General features: G+C 34.0%; 1 protein-coding gene across 1 annotated transcript in view; it reads right to left on the reverse strand.

Annotated features, from left to right (window-relative positions):
• Positions 1 to 16532, reverse strand: part of LOC107282944 (cadherin-18) — a 64628-nt gene that overhangs the window by 23931 nt on the left and 24165 nt on the right. Inside the window, exon 4 of the mRNA XM_015810781.1 lies at positions 14044 to 14177. Within this exon, the coding sequence (XP_015666267.1) occupies positions 14044 to 14177 (134 nt within the window). The remainder of the gene's footprint in view (positions 1 to 14043; positions 14178 to 16532) is intronic.

Genomic DNA, 16532 nt, shown 5'->3' on the forward strand with positions numbered 1-16532 from the left:
AAAACTACAGTTTTCCTTGCTGGGTCGTATTGCGGCCATTAAAATGAACATTTTACCTAAGTTTCTTTTTTTATTTCAGATGTTACCTATTCTAAAAAATGAACTTAACTTGAAGGAATGGCAAAGAGATTTGAACCGCTTTATTTGGGAAGGCAAGAAAGCCAGAGTTAGATTTAAGATTATCCAAGACATTAGAGAACGTGGAGGACTTAAAGCACCAAATTTGACACTTTATTATGATTCTTGTGCATTAACATGGATGACGGATTGGGTTAACTTGTCCAACAAAAGGATATTGAACGTTGAAGGATGGGACTTGTACTTTGGGTGGCACGCTTATCTTTTTATGCAGAAAAAGATTGATAAAACTTTTAGAAATCATATAATAAGGGCTGCTTTGTTAAGAGTTTGGCAAAAGTACTTTTTTAAGTTTGATGTTAAGCTTCCAATTTGGGTGATACCATCACATATTTTTTTGACCATACCTAGATGTGTGGTGATGGAGGGGCCCTCATATAAAGACTTGTTATACCAGAGTGGTAGTGGTAACTGGTGCCTGAAATCAATAGAAGTTTTGAAACAGAAAAACCCAAACTTTTCTTGGCTTTTGTAGAGACAAATTCAAGATAGATGGCGAACTGATAAAAAGACTACTTTTCCTACGGAAGATGGGAATTTTTTGAAACAAGTAAGGGACGGTGCCAAAGGACACATTAGAAGGATATATAATGTTTTATTAGAATTGGTTTCAGAAACTGAGTTAGTTAAAGACTGTATGATCAAATGGGCCCAAAATATAGGAGAAACAATATCTATGGATACTTGGGAGCTGATCTGGGTGAGAAATGTGAAGTTTACGCAAGCTTAAAATCTATGTGAGAATTTCTATAAAATGTTTTACAGATGGCACATGGATCCTGCAACTATGTCTCGCATTTATGAGAATTATGAATCCAAGTGTTGGAGGTGTGGACAACAAGATGCAACCTTTTTCCATATGTGGTGGACTTGCAAGGTTATTAAGGCTTTTTGGATAAAATTGTGGTGGAACTTACAGCAAATTTTCAAAAGAAGAATTACTTTCTTGCCTCAGTTGTTTCTCCTAGGTATTACACAAAATTTGGATGTAAAAGAAACGAATTTGATGTTATATTGCTTAACTGCTGCCCGTTTGTTGATAGCTCAAAACTGGAAGAGTAAAATTTTACCTACAATGGAAGACTGGAGATTGAAAGTTTCGTACCTTGCTGAGATGGCAAAGATTTCGGCTTATTTGAAGAACCATTCAAATGAACAATTTTTATTAATATGGAGAAGATGGATTGTTTATATTCAAAAGAAGCATAGAGTGGTGGAATATAATTTAGGTTTTTAGAAAAAATTTTCTTTTTTTTTATATACTTTACCTACTCATGTAGAATAATATACTTTGTGGAGTTAGAGATATTAATATTTGTTTACTTATATCTGAATATTATCCTGGGATTAGGTTTGGGAAGTCCGGGGGGGTGGGGGTTTGTTTGTTTTTTTCATATAGCATTGTGTAGTATTTGTGAAAAAAAAAATTTTTTTATGATGAAAAATAATAAAATTTTACATTGAAAAACCACAGCACACAGTACTTCTTTAATAATAATAAACACTTCTAGTTATCAAATCCCAAGGTTAAAATGTAGTTTCTTTTAGTTTCAAGCAAAAAGTCCAAAAGTGGTTTCCAAGTAGAAATGAAACTAGAGAAAGTCTATTATTTAATTAGAGTAGTCAATTTTGCCATCTCCAACTATATTAACTTCACTAACTATTCATCCATTGTGGGCATTTGTGATTGTGGTACTCACATTAGTAACAATAAATCTCAAGATAAAACCATTTTAGTCTTATTGACTAGCATTTGAATTGCTTTATGTTCTGTTGTGGTTGAATTGTATGAGATTCTAAATTGCTTTGTATTACAACCTTATACCTCTTTATTTAGGAATAAATCCCACTGAACTGGAATTGGAAATAGTTCTGAGTAAGCATGAATAGTAATGGATGTATGAATGTAATCTACCTTGTTCACAAACATCTACATTTTAAAAAAATATTATTCAATTTTTAAGATTGGTACACTTGTAGACTTTATTTTCAAATCCTATTTTCCCTTTCTGAGACACAAAACACAAAGATATTGCACTAAAGAACAGTTTTAGTGGGTTCCCCCCCCCATATATAGCATATTCAAATAGAATGTATTTTTAAAAATGTTAAAACAGATTTTACATTTAAATTTTAAATAGCAGGAAGTCCACAATGCTGATATTCTTCAGCATGCTTGAAACAATATGCTGAAATCAATTCTATCCAGATTTTACTATTTTCTGCTTTTTGCTGAATGGATCGTTCTTACTTTGCCCCCTTTGAGAAATATGAACAATCAACTAATTAGGAAAAAAACCCACACATCTTAGCAGGGTCAAGTTGTATCATCACCTTATGTTTGAATGCTCTTTTGCTCCCACGGTAAATTATAAATGCAAAATGAAGCAAGAAAGAGGAGCAATATAGAAAGAAGCTGCCCTTTAAATAATTCACCAAACAAAAACAAATCTCCAATAAATTAGCCACCAGGACAAACAAAACAGTTTCATTAGCACTCCCGTTGAATAGGCAATCATCCAGTACTCTCTGCCAAATACAAGGCAGGTTAGGAGATTAATATGCTGTAACAATTATGTGTGCAAATGAATATTACATTATGCATTGGAGTTGCAATCCTGTAATAAAGTTTGAACAATGAAAGGTGGAACTCATTTACTTTAATTATCTGGTACCAGACGTATCAGTCTGATAATTTACTATGATGGTAATACTGGAAGACTAGAAACCAAACAGAATTGGTCAGTTTGCCCCTGGATTTAATTTTAAACATTAATAAATGTCATGGAAAATGGACAGTCTGCTTTTTTAAAACAAAAATATTTCTTCTTCTGAAAATATGCTTGTAATCTGGAAACTGATATACTGTAATTCAGAACTTTCTACATGGAATAGATTTCTCTATTTCACCTCTTTCTGGGATTCCCATCTTACATTTTTGTATATTCTTGGATCAAGAGAGGTTTTTTGGGGGAGGGAAAGAGATACATAAAATTGTGACTAATTGGTATAGAAGTGAATTTGAGTTTTATTAAAGCCTTTGTTATTGTCTGTCCAAACACTAATGTGCTGCCAGAATAAGCTAAAAGACTAAAATCACTAGGAAAAGGACCCAGAAAAATATCTCAGGAGAGCCTAAACCTCTAGCTCATGTATATAAACAGTTGAAGAGTTACTGACATAAATATTGAGAATTTGCCAGAACTTTGGAATAAGGAGGTGTAATATCTTGCTTTATCAAATCAGTGGCCTCCCATTCGATTAATTTATCAAAAACCTTTTTCATGATTATTGTACAATGCAGTGGATACTCAAAAATGGTATTTCAGCATTTTATAGAGATTTGTTGTAGATTTGAAGGAAGTTTTAACACATACAGTTTGGACTTGCTCTCCAGATGTCTCATTTTGTTTTAGGAGGATACAGTTTATCTTTCCTTGATACAATTGCCCCATAAACCCCAACTTTCAGTAAAATAATTTGCCTCTCACCTCTGGTTTTTTGTTTGTTTGTTTGTTGCATACATTCAAGCAAAAGCTATACAGCCATCTGTCTAGTATGCTTTTATTTGGATTCTGTGCTTGGCAAGGATTTGTTCAATGAGATGAATCTAAATCTATCATTCTGTAAGTTTCCAACCAAGTGTCTTCTGGATGATTGCATGGAAACTTCCAAAAGCCCCAATTAGAATTTATGAAAGTTCCCAACACAATATGCATATTTATTATGGGCCACTGCATCTTCCACTGTCTTCTGTGAACAATAAAAATGGGAAGTTTCTGGGTCATTATCTCAGGAGAAAAGATTAAGCCTGGCTTGGTAAATCCAAGATTTCAAGATTTGGATGTGTAATTCCCCAAGGGAATCCAGAGATTGCTTATTTCTAACATTTGTTTGAAGACCCCTGGTCTAAATCCACGAGGAAAACAAGTAAATATGCTTTTCAAATGAAGATACCTTGGTACTCAATTGCTTTGAAACTCATTGAATTTGGTACACAACATATTTTGATGTGAAAAATTTGTCCCGGTACTCATCATTTGTTTGGTACTCAATGCACAATGCACAACCTAGAACCTGTCGGTGTTGGCTACCTTGTGACTCATTACATTATTCCTTATGGGAAAAATTTGTTTGGAACTCATCATTTCTGGTACATAACACACTTTCCGGAACCAATTAGTGAAGAGTACTGAGGTACCACTGTATGGGAAAAACTGAAATATAGTCAATATTCATTTTTATACCATCCATTAGTTTAACTCCATTTTTCTTGTTAAAGAAATACTGCCTCCTTGAGAGTTCACAAGGTTAATGCTGTATGGAATGAAACTATGGCTGAATCTGGATGTTCTGCTACAGATACCACGAAGGAAAACAGGTCATGAAGAGGATGTGTAGTGTCCCAGATAATCGTATGGACCCTGCTCAAGCAATGCTTCTGTGCTATGTCCTGGATTGAAGGGAAGGAACAGCCAATGATCTTTTCGGCCATTCTCACCACTCTCTGCACCGCCTTCCTGTCTGAAGCAGTGATGCTTCCAAACCAGACTGTGATGCTGTATGACAGGATGCTCTCGATTGTCCCCCTGTAGAAAGTGGTCAGGACAGGGGAAGGAAGATGTGCTTTTCTCATGTGACGCAGAAAATGCAGGCACTGCTGTGCCCGCTTCACTAGTTTCTCCAGATTATTCTCTGTACAAATATTTCAGAGGAATAAGGATAGCACTGTATAAGCACCTTATCTTATCAAATTGATTAACCTAATAGAAATATTTCACTGGGGACTTGTTTTTCCTTTCCTCCTTTTTCAACTGTTTTGAGAGAAAAATAAAAATCTATAGGGAACGCAGAGGAATATGGTTTTTCCTGATTTTTTTGCATTTTTTCCACATGTTTCATACTTATGAGTGCTCACCTGCCCATAAAAAATCCCCATAAAATAAGAGAGAGATAGACAACCAGAGCAATAGCTGAATTAGAGGAGAGGGTGGAAACAGACCTGCACTTAGCCTTCTGGCAATCTTTTGCAGCAAATCTTGAAAAAAATTGAAACCAAACAAAACGAAGTCAACCTTTCTCCTTCTCTTCCTTATATGGCCACAAATTAGAATGTTGACTGTGTTATAAACTTATACCATTTTAGAATACCGTTGTGAGTTTACAGAAGAAACTTCTTTATGGAAATTTTTGTTATGTTTTGGCATTTCAGGGTGTTAGAGCTAAATAAAGCCTAAAGTAATCTGCCATTTTTCTTCTCCAAGAATTTATTATCCTCCAATACATTCCTCTAAACCTCATCAGTAGGTTTTCTGCTCTCCTGTCTAGCAACGTCTTTAGAAAGAAAACAAAAAATCTGAATAAATGATGGTCACACAAACAATCCAGTTCAAATCGCTTTCTAAAATATACATCTATTGCTAGAGAACCTTTTGTGTAATTTTCTTTGATACTGAAATTTCAAACTTTGCCTGCTTGAAAACTGACATACAGCAATTGTGTGCATTTTGCAAAATTTATTTTCTAGTTATTTGAAGCTATTTTTGTGTGAGACTGTAATATAAGGATATGTAGAAAATAGAAAGAAATTTATTGCAACTAGAGGATTTTTTTTATTCTTGAGGGGAGACTCCTTATTTATATTTTTTCCAATAACAGGTAACAAGGTAGCAATTCCCTCCCTCTATACAAAGACAATCTTTCAACAAAATGATACCACTGACTTTGATTTATCACTTCTGCAAAAATAAATTGCTTTGACAATGTGTCCTTTATCTTTGACAACTCTCTGAAAGAATCCATACATGGGTTAAGGTAGTCTTCCCCATGAGATCTGGTATCCTCTGGGGATGCACTGGATTACAATTCCCATCTTCCAAAACCATACCAGGAAAAGCCTGGCTTAGCCAATATTTTCCTTAACCATGTTTTAGAGATCAGGAGCATGTTTTTTTTTCTCCTCCACACCTTTTCCTGTTTTCTTTTTATTTATGGTATTGTCCAAACATGTACAATAACATGGAAAGGTGCTTTGCAGGGATATGAATGTAGCCCCTATCTGCAGCTTTTTCATAGGATCATAGCGCTGGAAGGAACCTCAGAGGTCTTCTAGTGCAAGCCCCTGCCCAAGCCTGGAGATCTTATATTGTCCCAGACAAATAGCTGTCCAATCCAGCCACATTTTTCTACAGGCTCTAATCCTAACTAAACATGCCCTGGAACCAAGCTTTTGCAACCTCATTTTAAACTCTTATTTTAAAAGCCGATTATTTCCAAGCCTCTGCTGATATCGGCCACAATTTAACCCATCCTTTTCCTGAAACACATCAAATGCAGACATATGCCAGTATGACTGCCAGTATTTTTTTTCCTAGCTGATACACATCTAAAGGTGGAGAACACTTAAAGAAAAATGTTACAATTTCCTACATAATAATAAAGAGAGCGAACTCTTGTGGCTAATCTTGTAAAGGTAAGTATATATAAACTTGAATAGGCGACCACTAGAAATTTTAAGGGCTGTAAACTAGACTAGGAAATTAAAAATCATTTGTATCATTGTGTTGTGGCCAAAACTCCTGATATTTTCATGGATACACCTCTATCAGGAGTTTTGGCCACAACACATTGATACAAATGATTTTTAATTTCCTAGTCTAGTTTACAGCCCTTAAAATTTCTAGTGGTCACCTATTCAAGTTTATATATACTTACCTTTACAAGATTAGCCACAAGAGTTTGCTCTCTGAACAATTCCTTAAACTTCTCTGAGCTATGGCAACTATTCTTTTCTGACATCATAACCGTGTTAGCTTTGGAGGTCCCACTCCAATGTTTATACTGTCAAAACAACTTCCATTTGGTTTTCTTTTTCCTTAATTGTCTCTGCCTGGCCATTAAAAGTCCAATTACATATCTTAAAGAACTAGTAACCAAAATTTCTCAAGCACTATTCTTTTTTTATGTGTGTCAACATGACAGGAAAATCATACTGCCATAACCAGCATCTTGCCTCTTTTGATCACCACACACATTTGGTGTGTCTCTTATATATATGAGATGTAAAAAAAAAAACACCTCTACTTCTAACTTTGAATATTGTTAGACAATTGTAGATATTTTATCTGATACTGGTGCAGAATTCAGGAAAGAATACAAGTCTTTTTTATCTGTTAAAAATAAACTGAAATGAAATAATTACTCACTTGGATAAAAGGGACATAGGATTAAGAGTCTTCATTAACAGTAACAATTTCATGAAAATGAAACTCCTCATCATTGAAATAAAATGAGTTTTGTTAATAATGAACTGAAATAAATACTGAAATAAGACAAAGATAGTTACTTGCCCTAGTTTAGTGGCTTGACTGCTATAACTATGCATGCTTTGAAAACAATTTCTAAGAAGTGTTGTGGACTTTGCACAACCCAGACCCTCTCTGCTATGTATTACAGCATGCACATCTTTTTTCCAGCCTCCAATTTTACTTGAAAGAAGATGTGTGTGCTTTACATAGCAAAGAGATTTCTGTGTTTGTACTTGGATATAAATACGTCTTCCGAATCATTGATAGTTATGCAGAGGCCTCTTAATTGATGTTGAAGAAAACGAGCCAGGATTAGAACTCACAATTTGAAGTTATTTGCTTCCATAAACAAGCTCAGGCAATGCAATGGCCTTCTGAACTATAACACTGATACATTGGCCAGAATGGATGGAAAGTGCAGTTCAAAACATTGAGAAGATACCAGATTATGTGTGCTGATCTCAAGCAATATCCAAGATTAAAGACAATTTTATTTGTCAAATGTATATAGATGCCCATCTCACAAACAACTGGCTCTGGATGGCATACAACAATGCTAACAACAATTTGTCTGGGCATATACATTAAAGCCTGCAGCAAATTGAAAACGGAAAGGGTTTTTAAAAAAATATTTTTTAGCTTTTACAAGCTACAAGAATTTACTATTAATTTATCAGCTTTCATAAATACAAATATAAAAATAATACAAACTAAGAAAAATATCAAAAATAAAAAAAAATTAAAAAGTGCAAAAATATAAATATAATAATGAAAATATACATATAAAGAAATGACTTCCTCCTTCATCAAGAAAAGTACAAACAATTTCATTAACTTAACACTGCTCTGATTCTTCAACAAAAATCCCTTCCTCTCATATCTCTTCTATTATGTATAAATAAGTATTTAAAGCTTCATCATTTGCTCTGGGTCAGCAAAAGTCCAGCATTATCACAAACAACAGCATACATATTTTAACCTTGATTAATCCAACTTTATATTTTCTTTGCAGTTAACAATCTTGATTTTAATTCCTTTAAATAATATCCCAGTACTTGATTTTTCATTTTCTCTTTGTCTCTTCTCAAAAACCTAACAGTAAATATAAAACAATGTGTAAATCCAAAACAAACATGAACAGGTTATCCAAGTCACTCTTCTGGTTTGTTATTTGCATATTCTTTTTAATTACTAAGACATCAACTGATTTTATTTGTAAATCGAGTGTCATATCTTGTTCCATATAATTTTTGTAGCCTGATATTTTTATATCCACATTCAAATCACCTTCAGCCTCAGTTTTGTCCAGCAACACCTGTTCCTTTTCTATAATTTCTTCAAGTCTCATTTTTATCCTATCAGGTAATCTTGAGAGAAACATCTGTATGCATTTTTCCGAAATATTCTTGAAGTCTTCCATAGCTAGAGTATTTTGTTTCATCTCTTCTCCTTTAATTATAGTTTTTAGTTCTTTCTGGTTCCTCTAGAGTCTAAACTTCAAAATTCCCTCTTATCATGTTTTTCTCTAATCAACAACATTTTCCCATAGGAAGATTTTTTATAATTAATTTTAAATATTTCATATTTTTAAATAAAACTCAAGCAACCCCACAGGAAGGATTCTTGTAATTAATTTCAAAGTGATATTTCAACTCTATCTGGCTCCTTAATCAATTTATAACTTTCTAAAATTGAGGTTCTAATCACCATTTCAATGTTCATTCCAAAATAAGAATCTTTTAATTGGTAATTCTCAGAAGTGAAATATGGAGTCCAGGATCTGTTTGAAGGCTCCAATTGAATCTTGGGCAAGAATGCAATTCTTCAGCTCCTATAATTCTAAATCCTTCAGAAACTGTTGTTTTACAGTCACCTAATGAGAAACTGGACAGCCATTTGTCCGAAATGGTATAAGGGTTTCCTGCCTGAGCAGGAGGTTGGACTAGATGACCTCCAAGGTCCCTTCCAACTTTATCATTATTATTATTATTATTATATATGAGTCATCCCAAGTCTTCTTCCTTATCCGGAAAGGAATTCTGAGAAGCTGATCTATTTACTAGCTCTTTGTCTGGCATGGTGACCAGCTCTACTGCCACAGAGCTATCTTCACTTTGCCACAAAATCCCAGGAAGTCACTAAAAACTTGGAAGCACAAGATTTAAAAAAAAAAAAAATTCTTAGAGTACTGCATTAGGCATGTTTGCCATCTTGAGTTATGCATAAAAATAATAAAGGTGGGATATAAATAAATAAAAATAAAATAAAAGTTAATACTATAAACTAAATATGTTTCTGTGGCAAAGTATAATGTTATAGCTGAATATTAAAAGTTTAATTTCTGAAACCTGAGCATGTGCTACAATCACTTTCCTATTTCCACTGCAGCAACCTTTCAATTATAATGTAGTATTAATCATAAACAGATGTTCAAGGCTTAGCATTACCTAAGATTTAATGCCTCACTGAGGTTTATTTCTGAAGTTGCATGACTTGTGGCAACCAGAAGGTAGAGGAAGCATCTGATGTAGCAATTTAGCACACACACAAAAAAATCACCGTCCTCTGCTTTAGACATTGCTTCCTCATGTGGTCCTTATATGACACATAAGTGATAAATCAGAAAAGGCAAACAAGAATGTTAGTACTTTTCAAAAATTGAAATAGGATCGCTTAGATCAGACATGTCAAACTCACAACGTCACGTGACGTCGCACAACATATCAGGAGAGTTTTGCCATTGCCGCCAATGGGGTGGGTGTGGCTTCCGCATGATGCGTTCAGCCCGCGGGGCAGCAGTTTGACACCCCTGGCTTAGATTGTCTATGCAATCAGATACAAGAAGGTAACCACTTTACAATTCTACTTAGATTGTGTATATTTACATAATATAGAAAACATATAGAAAATGGGACACAGAATCTAGTCCAAAGTTTACACTTGTCCACTGACTGATTTTGGTGGAAGTTTAAATATATTTATCAACTGCTTTATTTTTCTTTTGCATTGTCACTGTTATCTAGTATCAATGACACTGGCAGAATTTGGAGGTATGGTCAAAATGACATCATTACAGAAACTGTATGCACTCTGTATTATAAAATATGTTCCAAAGGAGTACAGTTTTTTTATATAATGCACATTTAAAAATTTGCCACATTTTATTGGATAACTAAGGTTTGGGGTATGTGTGTAGAGGAGAAATAAGAAGAAATACATTCAATGATGTTGTGGTATAAACTTCATCCATTTCATATTTGTATCATTATAAAAATACAAGTACTAAGGAGTGGAATTTGCATCATTTTGACAATTCCTGGCTTGCTATGGTTGTATCTACATAACAATTTAAACAATTGAGTGCTCCCCCAGAACACTCTTCTCTCCCTCAAATGCCATTAGTCTCCCCCCCCCAGTACCTCATTGCTTCCATCCTATCACTGGACAACGGAAATATGTAATATCACATTTTAGCACAGAAATAAACAGCAGAGAAGTTGCTACTACTACTATACCTTTAATATTATCACGAGAGCCGTAAAGAATAAATTTATTCCCCTTTTTCTAGAGAAGCATTCTTTTATATAGACTAATGCATGGATACATGATTCAGTATTATTATTATCTGGGAATTGAAAGTTTCAAAGGGTATAGAAAATACTCATAAACAAGTTTAAAAATAATTTAACATGCCATTTTGAATTCCTTTTAACATTATATACCTATATACCCATAAATAATAAGAATTTAGAGAACACAAACAAATCTTAACAGAATACCAAATAATAACGCACACTGACACACTGGTTAGAGACCATGTAGCATTCCCTCAAGGCAGTCCTGATGGTCTGAAATTATATGCTCCCTAGATGGGAAATTCAATCCTGAAGAAGAACTTAGAACTAGTAGACTAGAATCAATCATATCATGGAAGGAGGGATTTCTGGAAAGTAGCCTACCTTTACAAAAAAAATAATACAGGTCAAACATCTGCCAGCAAAAACACAAGAATCCTATCATTTGCTTTGCCTCTCAGACTTTAACTTCTCCTTCAACCCAGTTTACACCAGCTTTCAGACAACAGGTAGGGATCCCGATTGACTGTCCTCTTCTACCTGCACTTGGGGAAATTACTTGTACAGTTTAATCCTCCTTGAATAATGGGGTAGGAATTTTAGGATACTAAGTATGATTTTTTTTCTTACTTGAGTAAATCCATAACTGAGCAATCACTAAGTAATCAAAAGTAAGTGTCATAAAGAGTTCTGTGATACCCATCTGAATGATGCCTGGATGGACATTGGAAGAGCAGGTGGGAACCACTGTTCCCTTAAGGACAAATAGGGTATCCAGTGGCACACTACCATTGGAGTAGTGCCAGATTATATAAAGATGGAAACTTGATTTATGAAAATTAGTGAGCAATGTTAATAACTTTATCCCTCTAGGTGAATTTTCTATTATCAGTCTCTCCTTTCCAATCTATACTAATTTGAGCATGAACCTCTTTAAACTAGGGTAGCAATAAAACCTATTCTTAGAAGCCCTAATAAGGAAGCAGACACCTCCCTGTTTAACCCCAGTGAGAAAGCCGTGTGATTTATGATGGATGTCTCTGAATAATTTGTGCCGGAAATGAACACAGGAATTGAATTGTAACTTGGAATCAGTACCTATATAATTTTACAGACCGTATTTATTGATCTCTGAGATTGGTGTGCTCACTCAAGACACAGATGCTAGTATAGATTGAGAGCTGACTATTTCATCAAGGAAAAAAAATCATATTCAGCCTCTCAGCTGCATATTAAACACCTCAATTTAAAGGAAACAACTAGAGAATGCATTCTTGTGGGCATTATGGAAAGGAAAACATTACCATATTTCTATCAGAGGCATCATTCACAAATATGTGTATATAATTTCCAGCAACATATGAATGGGGATATGCAAAATGGGTTGAATATTTGGGTTATTTTTTTAAAAAAAAAACTGTCATTAAGAAAGGTTGAGAAATGCACCTTTTTATTAAAGCCATTGCAGGAGGAAAACTGTATGAAAACAAAAAAAATCAAAAGTCCAGTGATATTATTATGCACGGCAGAACATTACTTGTCACTTTTTTTAATGCAGTAGATTGTTTGCTGCATTATGTGATCCTAGCCATTTATACTTTATTTAATATTTAAGAGCTAACCAAGCTATTATTTAGTATGGTACATGAACTAAGCCATAATTTGATCATAAGCTGATCGTAAGAGTCCATTGGTTTCCAAAGCAGTCTTCTTACAAAAGAACAGCTGGTTGAGTCTGATTAGAGTCTAGATAGGAGATAAGCTAGAAATCTCATCTATTAACTAAACCTAGGTCTCATCTGGTTGACTACTAAGAAGACTAACACTTTTCTGCACCAGAATTCTGGATGAGGTTTGCATGAATTATAATGTCATGCATAAATTAATATTTTTATCTGAAACCCTTATGAGTATGGCTCTACCAGATAGCTATATGTTGTTTTTGAAGAAAGAATTATGTCTATTCATCCGGGGTTCCAAGTGCTGCTATAAAACAACACAATAGTAATAAACAAACAAACAAATAAATAAATAAAACATTCACAATAGTGGGCTATTCTTGACACTGAATAACTCACTGTTCATTGTGTATATTATCAATGTTCAAATGTATATTATCAATAGCAATGTTCAATGTTTTGAATCTATATTCAACTCAAAACTGCAAACATGCTTAACACCCCTACCTCCTCCTATCAATTATCCTGATTTAGATTATTACTCGATAATTAACTTGATTTAAACTTGGGATGAGATATTAAATTAATAAGCTTTTATTTGTCTGAGTCTGATTGTGATAAACTTCAAATTAATAAAGTATTCTGCCTTGAGCGATGTCAGGTTTAGGAATGAATAAAATGTGCTTTTAAAAAACCCCATTAAAATATACTGTTAAAAAGAATGTGGTGATTGCCAGTTCTTTTTAGTTCCAATTTGGGTCAATTTGACTTGTGCTCTTTTAAAAAATCCAAACAGAATGTGAGCAATTGTTTGATATTCAGAATTCTTGAATATCTCTGTTTTAGTAAAGTTACTGGAAACAGACATTTTGATGCATACCATTCATCTTTTCCTGAAGACTCAATCTCTCTCTGGAATCTTACAGGATTTATCTTGAAAGCCTAATCTCCTTTTATTCCAACACAATTGCATTCCAGTTAAAAACAGGAAAAAATCATATCAAAAGATTATGAATTTAGTTTATTATACCATAGCATTCATACATATTCTGACATGGGTTTGAATCAAGGCTCACAAAGTATTTGCTTAACATTATGTAAGTATTTGAACATTATATAAGAAACAACTGTCCATTTTAGACAACTAAAGTAGCTTTGACATGTTATTCAGCTGCCAAGCTTGACAGATATTATGAGCAGCTGAAAGAGGATAATGCTGTGTTCTCTTCCAAATTACTAAATATTTTCCCATCAAACCTCTCCATCAATGTATGCCTTTCTGAAAGATCCATTTGCTTGAAAACAAGTCCTATGGACTATAAACTCTGCGGGCTTGTTACGTACCAATTTCAGAAGCAGTGACTGTGATATTGTACCAAAGGGTTTCTTCTCTGTCAAAGACCTTAGCAGTCTTAATGGTTCCAGTGTTTGCATCAATAGTGAAGTATCTGTCTTCTGTATTGTAATCAATGAAATACCTAGGAACATACAAAATGAAAACATAAGTTTAAAAATAAGCATTAAGCATTCAACAGTGAGCAATTTCCTTAACTGTTTACATTTATATCCAGGGAGGGAGCCACAACCTAATCCTAGCATTTTTGCAAGTAGGTATATGGATGGTCTCCTGCAGTCTTGAATGATTAAAGCTGTTGGGATGGACAGTTCCTGGTTAGCTTGACCAATGGCTTCATTCAGTTTGTGGAAGCAATAAACACAACACTTCTGGAATCAACAGCCTGCCAGAAAGATCATTTCTAACATTGCTTCATTGCATGTATCTTTCCAAGCATGCAGACTGGCTGAATTTATGTACAATAAATATTACAGTTAATCTTTAAAGCTGTGAATTGGTTCTGTTTTTATTTGGCATCAGCGCAACAAGTATTGCTTCTGTTGGAATAATGCTTCAATGCTGTTTTGGTTGTATATTATATGCATATTTACTGTACCTATGAGGTTGTTTCCTTTCAGATAAACATTTTTTTTTACCATTTCCATTTATCATTACCATCTTCTAAGAGATACCATCCATTTAATCATACTTAATTGGTTCAAATAGAATTAACATGTGTTAGTCCAAATAAAGGAATGAGCTAAATTACAGCATGTGTATGAAACTGCAAAATAAGACATACATGTTTTAGTTCAGGTGCCAATTCTTGTTCATTTTTTTTATGAGGCCTTGAACCATAAAAGTTATTTTGTTAAGTGAACAGAAGGGATGGATTTTTCTATGGGCCTTCTAGTTTACTCCATTATGTGTTATACTGTTTCTGAAATCTAGTCAAAATAGGGGAATTTCTAAAAATTATTCTGGAAATAAAGAATGCAGAGTTTCCTGGAGGTTTCTCTCTTATTTTTCTCTGTTTCATCTCTAGCTCTTCCTCTCACTTGGGTTACAAATCTGCATAATAATAATAATAATATAGTGTAGTGAGTGCACAACTATATTTTTCATGCAGATTAATTTAAATCTATGCATATTTTCCTATAGATGCATAAGTGAATTCATGCTTAATATACAAGACTACATAAAAAGGACATGGATAGAACCATATGTCACAGAGAAGTATTTCTGTAAAAATAAGATATTATACAAACTGTATTATGATGCACATGATTTTGAAATACAGTACTACAATCTTGCATGTTTAATAATGTCATGTAAGGGTCTGCACATGAGACAAATTAATGTCTGAAAAAGTACACATATAATAGGATTTACAGATAAAATAATTAAAATTGAAACTTTTTTGATTGTATAGTTACAACACTTAGAAAACAATGCAAACTTGTAATCTAGTTTGGATATTATAAACTTAAGAAAGTTGTAGAAATAAAGGTCAAACATGAAAAAGGTGCAATAAATATTAGGAGTGAGATATGAGAAACTGGAAGGCAAGAGAGAAGTTATCAGGAACAGTGATCAGAGTTTATCAAAGCATTTTTGTTGTTAGTTGAGAAGTCATGTCCGACCCATCGCAACCCCATGGACAACGTTCCTCCAGGCCTTCCTGTCCTCTACCATCTTCTGGAGTCCATTTAAATTCACACCTACTGCTTCAGTGACTCCATCCAGCCACCTCACTCTCTGTCATCCCTTTCTTCTATTGCCCTCAATCTTTCCCAGCATTATGCTCTTCTCCAGTGAGTCCTTCCTTCTCACTAGGTGGCCAAAGTATAAGGAGAAAGGGGAAAAATTTTAGAGATACTTTAAAGATGCAATGATCAGCATTCAACTGTAGATGAATAAAGACTCAACAATGACTGATGAATCAAATGTAATCCCCATGGTTATTCAACTGGGCAAAAGAACCATCTATTATTTCTAGCAGAACTGCTAGGCAAATTAAGAGAAAAACTGTGAGATTTTCAAAAGGACAGACAAGCCCTAAGTTTAGATCTCTTTAACTGGTTTAGAAAATGAGAAAAAAAGTAAGATAAAATGACAATTTGCTAGATTATGATAACAGATAGTCTGTAGCAGAATATGTTCTAGAACCAAATGACAGTGCTGTGTATCAGTTACAGAAATGTAACATTAAATCCAATGTAAAATATAGTAGTAATAAAAGTTTAAGATTGTTGAAAAAAGAAGGCTTCTAGTATATATATTCTTTTTTTCACAAGTATATTTCTCTGAGTCAGATCACAATGTGGCTGTTATAACACAAAAACATGACCATAGGTATCATTTTAGCTGCATAAAATGGATACACACAGACACACACACACACACACACACACAGAGAGAGAGAGAGAGAGAGAGAGAGAGAGAGAGAGAGAGAGAGAGAGAGAGAGAGAGAGAGAGAGAGAGAGAGAGAGAGAGA

Source organism: Protobothrops mucrosquamatus, unplaced genomic scaffold, assembly GCF_001527695.2.
Source record: "Protobothrops mucrosquamatus isolate PMUCROS unplaced genomic scaffold, P.Mucros_1.0 scaffold20, whole genome shotgun sequence".
Classification (NCBI taxonomy): Eukaryota; Metazoa; Chordata; class Lepidosauria; order Squamata; family Viperidae; genus Protobothrops; species Protobothrops mucrosquamatus.